Source organism: Myiozetetes cayanensis, unplaced genomic scaffold (genome assembly GCF_022539395.1).
Source record: "Myiozetetes cayanensis isolate MyiCay16 unplaced genomic scaffold, myiCay2020 scf135, whole genome shotgun sequence".
NCBI classification, from domain to species: Eukaryota; Metazoa; Chordata; class Aves; order Passeriformes; family Tyrannidae; genus Myiozetetes; species Myiozetetes cayanensis.
This window is the reverse complement of record NW_026086993.1, coordinates 27086-35310: the sequence shown is the minus strand read 5'-3', so window position 1 is coordinate 35310 and position 8225 is coordinate 27086. Positions and strand designations below refer to the sequence as shown.

The following is an 8225-nucleotide window of genomic DNA, read 5'->3' as shown; positions in this document are numbered from 1 at the left end:
AACCCCCTGGATCCAAGCTCTGGGAAGCAGGGAATGAAGGACACCCCGGGTCATGCACATTCCTTTATTGTTGTTTTTCCTACTGAAGTGAAGCTGGAAGTGAAGGGGGGGGGTTGGAAAAATCAGTGCAGGGAGCAGGGAAAAGGAGAATCCAGGGATTTACAGGGGTCACCTACGGATTATTTACAGTCAGAGAGAGCAACCGCAGCTCTAAAATAGCAGAGTGAAAATGCTTCGAGCAACCATTTCCTCTTTATCCAGCCCCATTCCCCAGGGCTGGAATTGGGATTCCCTCCCCCTTCCCCCCCCCCAGCCCTGAGGAATTCCCACATTTCTCCTGCCAAAGGGCTGGGGTGGATTCCCAGGAAAGGGGCTGGGGGGTTCCCAGGAGCCACCAGGAGGGGACTCAGCTTCCTCCTCCCCCCAGAATTCCAGCTTGGATCATTCCAGCCCCGATCCAAGGGCAGGAATGGGCTGTGGAGGGATAGCCTGGGGAAGGGGAGGGAGGGAGGGGGGGGAATTCCCATCCCTACCCCCCGAATTCCCTCAGTATTCCCATTCCTGGCTGCGTGTTGGTGCCCAAACCTCCCGTGGATCGCTGGGAACAGGGAGTTTTCCTTGGAAAAAAAAACCCCAACAAAAAATCCACAACAACAACAACAAAAAAAGAGGAAATGGCCACGAAAGGGAGCAGGAAGTTGAGTTCAGCCCCTTCCTAGTTTGGGGTGAAAGGAGGCGGATTTGGGGGCGCTCACAGAAAAAGTGGGAGCGGTGCCGAGTGGAGGGGGTGGTTCTTCCTTTGGCTCTGCTCAGCAGAACGGAGAGACGGGAACGGTTCCTGGGAAAGGGGGAGACAACGGGGGGTTACAGACACAGCCAGGGGCAGGGACACCTTGGCCTTCAGCCCTATGAGGATGAGGATGGAGAATCTCCCACCCTTTGCCTTCCTCCCTATGAGGATGAGGATGGAGCATCTCCCACCCTTTGCCTTCATCCCAGTGATGATGAGGATGAGGATGGAGCATCTCCCACCCTTTGCCTTCATCCCTGTGGGAATGAAGATGGAGCATCCTCCACCTTTTCCCCTGGCCTTCATCCCAGTGATGATGAGGATGAGGATGGAGCATCTCCCACCCTTTGCCTTCCTCCCTATGAGGATGAGGATGGGCCAAATCCACCAGGATGAGCTTCAAACCCTCCGAGTTCCCAACCCCTGGAGCTCCGCGGGTGGGGACAGAGGGAGGGGACAGAAGGGGGACCTGGGGGTGCCCAGGTGGTCCTTCCTGGCATCATCCCTTGGAATCCTGGCATTCCTGTCTCAGGAAGAGTGTGCCAGGGGAGGCTCAGGTGGGACACGAGGAGGAATTTCCTCCTGGAAAGGGTGGTCAGGCCTTGGCAGGGGCTGCCCAGGGAGGTTTGGAGTGCCCACCCCTGGAGGTGTCCAAGGAAGAGCTGGATGTGGCACTCAGTGCTCCGGGCTGGGGGATGAGGTGGGGGGCTCAGGCTCAGGGTGGACTGGGTGGTCTCGGGGGTCTTTTCCATCCTAAACGAGTCTGGGATTCTGTGGGACGGACCCAGCTCTGCTCCTCCTGCTCCTCCTCCTGCTCCTCCTCCTGCTCCTCCCTCTCCTCCTTCCCCCAGCCCCTTTTTGGGATGATCACCCCCATCCCCAACTCTTCTCACCCTCATCCTCTCCCCCCACCCCTTTAAGGCTGGAGCCTCCTCCGCTCATCCCCCTCTCCCCTCCCCTCCCTTTTCCCGCCATTCCCGCCATTCCCATTCCCGGTTTTGCACCTTCCCGGGCTCAGAAGAGGCCGCAGTCCTTGAGGTTCTCTTTGATGATCACGTCCGTGACGGCGTCGAAGACGAACTTGACGTTCTGGGTGTCTGTGGCACAGGTCATGTGGCTGTAAATCTCCTTCACGTCCTTCCTCATGTTCAGGTCCAGGAACTGGGTCTTGATGTAATTCCCGGCGTCCTCGAACGTGTTGGGGCCTGGGCAGGGAAGGGAGGGAAGGGAGGGAAGGTCCTGGAGCCGCTCCCCGCCCTCCCCGCGGGGAGGAGCTCCGGAGAAGGGCCCGAGGGAGGGGGTGAAACTCCCGAAAAAACGTGGATAGATCCCATTTCAAAGCCTTCCAAATTCCCTCCCGATGGTGCGTCCCTCCCCCTCTCAGTTCCAGCCTCTAGGAATGGCACTCAGCGCTCCGGGGGAGATGGTTCTGCTCCCCCTCCTCTTCCTCCTCCTCCTCCCCTTCCTCAGCCCTTCTCGGGATCGGCTCTGATGGTCCCATCCCTAATTTTCGGGATGGAACCGGCTCTGCTCACCCTCATCCCCTTCCCCAGCCCTAATTTTTGGGATGGGACTGACTCTGCTCATCCTCACCCCCTTCTCCTTCCCCGGCCCTTTTTTGGGGGGTGGAACCGGCTCTGATCGTCCGATCCCTTCCCCAGCCCTAATTTTGGGGATGGAGCTGACTCTGCTTATCCCGCTTCCCATCCACTCCATCCCCTCCCGGCTCCATCCCCCGCTCCGGGGGGGTCTCCAGGGGGGTTGGGAAGGCCGGGATTGCTCCGGACTCACCGTCGTACTCCGGGAAGCAGATGCTGAGATGAACCTTCTTGATCTTCTCCTCGAAAAGGTCCTTCTTGTTGAGGAAGAGGATGATGGAGGTGGCTGCGAAGAACTTGTGGTTGCATATACTGTTGAAGAGGTGCAGGGACTCGTGCATCCGGTTCTGGACAGGGAATTGTCACGGATTCAAACCCCCTCTGAGCCCCCCATTCCCAAAAAAAAAAAAAAACACCTTTCCCTGTTTTCCCACGGCAGCCGCCACCCCAGTCCGAAATCCCGGATGAATCCTCAGGGGGGTGCTCTGATCCCTCCCGGCATCGTCAGGAAGGAGGGATTGCAGCGGGAAAATGATCCATGGAAACCGCTCTGATCCATGGAAACCGCTCTGATCCTTCCTGGGATGGTCAGGAAGGAGGGATTGCAGCGGGAAAATGATCCATGGAAACCCCGCGGCCTGCAGGGAAGGGATGGTTTTACCTCCTCCAGATCCCCCCCAGGGCAGCAGCTTTTCCATGTGCAGAGCCCAAATCCTGCCCCGCCCTCCTCGGGAAAGCATTCCAGGCCTCCCGTGGGAAGGGTCCTGAGCTCCCACCCGGCCGTGGGGATGCCCAGGGAAGGAAGATCCCACCCCTGCCCCAGCTCCTGGAGGTGTTTGGATCCCAGGGAATGGCCAGGGAAGCTGGAGGAGCTGGAGCAGCTCCCGCCCTCCTCATCTTCGCCCCTCGGCTCCTGCTTCTTCCCGGGAATGCCCCGTCCTGGGGGTTCCACATTCCTGCTCTCCGGATCTCTGCTCTTTCCCAGGGCTCTGCCGGGGAATCCCGGGCGGGCACCCCTTGGATAATGTCCCTGTGCCCCCATTCCCAGCGCTGGGAGGGCGGGAGCTGCCCCTGCTCCCCTCTCTGCCCCCCCGGGGGGGCACAGGGAGGCCCCTCCAGGCTGGATTTTCCTCCATCCCACCCATTCCTGGCCCGGTGTTTTGGGATCGGGGAACACCAGGAGCTGCTCAGGAGCTTCCCAGGGGGTTCGTAATGGGAAAACCCCTGGATCTGTGATCCAGAGGAAGCCCCAACCCCTGCACTGGGCGGGAACCGGCTCAGCCGCTCCTCCCGCCGGCCCGGGAGGGGATCGGGGAGGGATCGATGGGGATCGGGAGGATCGGGGAGGGATCGATGGGGGATCGGGGAGGATCGATGGGGAGATCGGGGAGGGATTGGGGAGGGATCGATGGGGGATCGGGAGGATCGATGGGGGATCGGGAGGGATCGATGGGGATCGGGAGGATTGGGGAGGGATTGGGGAGGAATTGGGGAGGGATCAATGGGGGGATCGGGAAGGGATTGGGGAGGGATCAATGAGGGGATCGATGGGGGGAATCAGGAAGGGGATCGATGAGGGGGATTGATGGGGGGGATCGATGAGGGGGTTGTGGAGGGGGATCAAGGAGGGGGGCCAGGGAGGGGGATTATAGAGGGGGATCAATAAAAGGGATCTGTGAGGGGGGTCAGGGACGGGGATCAATGAGGAGGATCAATGAAAGGACTGGAAGGATCAATGGAGGGATCAATGAGGGGATCAGTGAGGGGATCAAAGAGCAGGATCACGGAGGGGGTTTGTGGAATGGGATCAAAGAGCGGGATCACAGACTGAGGTTGTTGAAGGGGGCTGATGATCCCACAGGGCAAAGGGTTGTTCCCACTCCTCCTCCCTGCCCCCCCATGGACTCCCGACCCACCACTTCATCGTCCTCCACCAGCACCATGTCGTAGGCGCTCAGGGCCCCGCAGAAGATGATGCAGGTGACGCCCTCGAAGCAGTGGATCCACTTCTTGCGCTCCGAGCGCTGCCCCCCGACGTCGAACATCCTGCGGGGCACGGGGGGTTGGTGTCACACCCACCCCACCCACTCTGGGACGGCCCCTTGGGATGGGGGGGGGCGTGCTTGGGCACCCCAAAATCCGACCCTGATGGTGGGGAAATGTGGAGGGGGGTCCCGGAGGGGCAGGGGCTCCCCCCACCTGAAGTTGAGGTCCTTGACGGAGAACTTGGTCTCGATGATGCCCGTGGTCTTCACCCGGGAGCGCAGCACGTCCTGCTCGTTGGGGAGGTAGTTGGGGGCTGTGATCCTGTCCAGCTGGTTCAGGTAACTGCAGGCACGGGCCGGGGGGGCCGTGACCTGGTGCCGAGGGGCTGCCCCTGGGCCCCCGTCCCCCCCAGCCCTCCTGTTCTCCCCAGTCCCCTGTCCCTGTGCCCGCCTGTCCTTCTGTCCCCCAGTGCTCCCTGTCCCCCTGTCCCAGTGGCCCCTGTCCTCTTGTCCCCCTCACCCCCCTTGCCTCCTGTGTCCCGTCTCCCTGTCCCCCCTGTCCCCTTGTCCCCTGTGCCCGCCGGTCCCCAGTCCCTGTGCCCCCTGTCCCCCAATCCGCCTGTCCCCATGTCCCCTGTCCCCCGTGTACTCGTGTACCCTGTCCCCATGCCCCTTGTCCCTCTCTCCCCTTGTCCCCTCTTCCCCTTGCCCCCTGTGCCCCTTTACCCCATGCCCCTGTCCCCTGTCCCTATGCCCGCCTTCCTCTGTCCCCTGTGTCCCCTGTCCCGTGTCCCTGTCCCGTGTCCCTGTCCCCACTCACTAGGCGGCCGAGTCGTTGAGCTGATACTCCGCGGCGCGGTCAAAGCACGCCTGGACCCCCCCGTCCTTCCAGAGCTTCTTGATGCACGACACGAGCTCGGGGGGCATCGTGCCCTCCTCGATGGAGTCGGCCAGGTTGAACAGAATCCGGCCCTCGTCCTGGGGGGGGACACGCCCTCGTCACCCCCCCCGCCCCCGGGATCCTCCAAACCGAGCACCCTCAGCCTCCCCCGAGCACCCCCAGTCCCCGTGTCACCCCCACCCACCCACGGGATCCCCCAAGGTGCTCTCAGCCCCTCAGACTGCCCTCAGACCCCTGAAAGCACCCTCAGCCCCCTAAAGCACCCTTAACCCCCAAAGCACCCTTAACACCCCCAAAACCACCCTTAACTCCCCCACTCCTCGCCAAAGCACCCTTTAAAACCCCCAAAGCATCCTCAACCCCTCCAAAGCACCCTCAGCCCACCCAAGAACCCTTAACTCCTCCCAAAGCACCCTCAGCCCCCCAAAGCACCCTCAGCCCTCCAGAGCACCCTCAGCCCCCCAAAGCACCCTCAGACCCTCCCCAGCACCCTCAGTGCCCCCAAGCACCCTCAGCCCCCAAAGCGCCCTCGGGCCGGGCAGCACCGACCCCTCTCCCAGGCCCCCTCTCCCTCACCCCGGCTCTGGGGGCTCTTGGGGAGCTCGGGGGGCCTTTCTTGGGGTCTCAGGGGGGGCTCGTGGGGGCACTGACCGCGCAGGCGGACTCTGCGTAGTCGATGCCGAGCGTGGACATGGCTCGGACGATGGCCAGGATGGACTGCAGGATGTTCCCGTAGATGATGGCCTTGAACTCCATGCACTCCTCCTCCGTGTACCCGTCCTGGTGGATGATCCTGGGGGGCACCGCGGCCTCAGCACCCCCTCCCGCTCCCCTTTGGGACGCCCCCGGCCCTCCCCGTGCAGGAGTCAGCGGGTGCCACCAGCGGAGTGACACGGAGGGGGTGATGGGGGTCCTGGGGGGATGGGGGTGGGTCCCCTCTGCCCAGCCCCCCTACTCACTTCATCTGCTTCACGATGGTGCTCTTCCCTGACTCTCCAGCCCCTGGAAAAAGCGTGGGAATCTCAGCGGGGCCGTGACGGGCACCCCGAGGTGACCAGAGCCGCTGTCACTCCCACCCCCGCCCCAGCCCGGGCTCCTGCCATTGTCCCCACGCTCCTGTCCCCCCTCGCTCCGCGTGGGGCCGCAGCGGGGGGCGGTGGGGACCCCCCTGGAGGGGGTCCCTGGGGTCCCACCCGTCCCACCCGCCCGCGGGCGGCGCCGGCCGTGCCTCGTAAGCGGCTTAGGGTGGCCCAGGAAGCCGCTTAGAATTAGGGTGGTAATCGCCTTGACCCCCGGCCCCCCCACCTGGATAAGGCCCACCGCCGCCCCTGACACGGGGGGTCACCCCCTGTCCTGTGGGGTACCCCAGGGAGTCACCCCTTTACCCTTCAGGGTCACCCCTCTGCCCCTTGGGGTCATCCCCTGTTCTTTGGGGTCACCTCTGTACCCCAGGGGGTCACCCCATACCCGGGGGGTCACCCCTTTACCCTTCAGGGTCACCTCCTGCCCCTTGGGGTCACCCCTGTTCTTTGGGGTCACCCCTGTACCCCAGGGGGTCACCCCTTTGCCCTGCAGGGTCACCCTCTGCCCCTTGGGGTGCAGAGGGACCCCCAAGGGACCCCCCCAGGATTTGGGGGTGCTGGTGGCAGGAGCTCCCCAGGCTCTCTGTGACACTCGGGATGTGTCACAGCCCCGCTGTCCCCGTCTCCTCCCCGTGCCCCCCCTCTGTCCCTGCCACCCCAAGGGCCGATGGCACCTCCAGCTCTTCCCAGGGACAGCCCTGGGGACACCCAGGGGGTGGCACAGCCTCTCCTGGCCGGTGGCAGCTCCGAGGGGGAACAGGAGGAGCCCGGGGGGTCCCAATCCCATCTGTGGGGTGGGGACATGGGGACAACCCTTGGGGACACCACACAACCTCCAACGGGGTGGGGACATCGGGACAACCCTTGGGGACACCCCCTGAGCTCCAGCAGGGTGGGGACATCGGGACCACCCTCGAGGACACCCCCTGAGCTCCAATGGGGTGAGGACATGGGGACCACCCCTGGGGACACTCCCCAAGCTCCACCGGGGTGGGGACATCAGGACAATTCTTGGGGACACCCCTCAACCTCCAGTGGGGTGGGGACATCAGGACCACCCTCGAGGACACCCCCTGAGCTCCAGCAGGGTGGGGACATGGGGACAACCCTTGGAGACACTCCTAAACCTCCAACGGGGTGGGGACATCAGGACCACCCTCAGGTACAACCCCTGAGCTCCAACAGGGTGGGGACATGGGGACAACCCTCAGGGACACCACACAACCTCCAGTGGGGTGGGGACATCAGGACCACCCTTGGGGACATCACCCAACATCCACCAGGGTGGGGACATTGGGACAACCCTCAAGGACACCCCCTGAGCTCCACCAGGGTGGGGAAATCAGGACCACCCTTAGGGACACCCCATGAGCTCCACCAGGATGGGAACATTGGGACCACCCCTGGGGACACCCCCTGAGCTCCAGCAGGGTGGGGACACTGGGACCACCCCTGAGGACACCCCCTGAGCTCCACCAGGATGGGAACATTGGGACCATCCCTGGGCACACCCCACAGCCCTCACCCAGCAGCAGCAGCTTGACCGTCTTGGCCTCCTTGTCCGCGTCCTCCTGGAGCTTCTTCTCCAGCTCCTTGGACCTCTTGGCCATCTCCTTGTCCTCGGCGCTGGCCCCGCTGCCCATGGCTTGCTCGTCCTCCTCCTCCAGCAACGCCACAAGCTCCTCTAGGTCCCCCGGCTTTTCCAGCTCTCCTGGGGGAGGTCAACGCACACCCCGGGGGCGAGGTGGGCGCTGATGGGAGGGTCAGAACCGACAAACTCAGGGGGATCCCCCAAAGGAAGCCCCTCCCCCCTCCTGGGATTTTTGGGGTGCCCCAAGCAAAGAGCTGCTCGGTGGGTGCTCCTGCTCG

The 8225-nt window shown here is 63.4% G+C and overlaps 1 protein-coding gene across 1 annotated transcript; it reads right to left on the bottom strand.

Moving 5' to 3' along the window:
• Positions 1–50: 50 nt before the first annotated feature.
• GNAT2 (G protein subunit alpha transducin 2) lies at positions 51–8097 on the bottom strand. Its single transcript, XM_050308932.1, has 9 exons — positions 7882–8097; positions 6234–6276; positions 5926–6067; positions 5194–5351; positions 4588–4716; positions 4305–4434; positions 2582–2735; positions 1795–1995; positions 51–838 (listed from the first exon to the last, which is right to left on the bottom strand). The coding sequence occupies exons 1-8, from the start codon at positions 7997–7999 to the stop codon at positions 1805–1807; spliced, it is 1065 nt and encodes a 354-aa protein (XP_050164889.1). The 5' UTR covers positions 8000–8097; the 3' UTR covers positions 51–838; positions 1795–1804.
• Between the last annotated feature and the right edge of the window lie 128 nt (positions 8098–8225).

Bases quoted from the DNA above. Each gene is read 5' to 3' on its own strand.
- GNAT2 (XM_050308932.1), bottom strand. From the start codon at position 7,999: ATGGGCAGCGGGGCCAGCGCCGAGGACAAGGAGATGGCCAAGAGGTCC. The intron at 6,068-6,233 runs GTGAGTAGGGGG...GGTGCCCCCCAG, and splicing joins ACCATCGTGAAGCAGATGAA to GATCATCCACCAGGACGGGT. The intron at 5,352-5,925 runs GTCAGTGCCCCC...GTCCCCCCCCAG, and splicing joins ACGCAGAGTCCGCCTGCGCG to GACGAGGGCCGGATTCTGTT.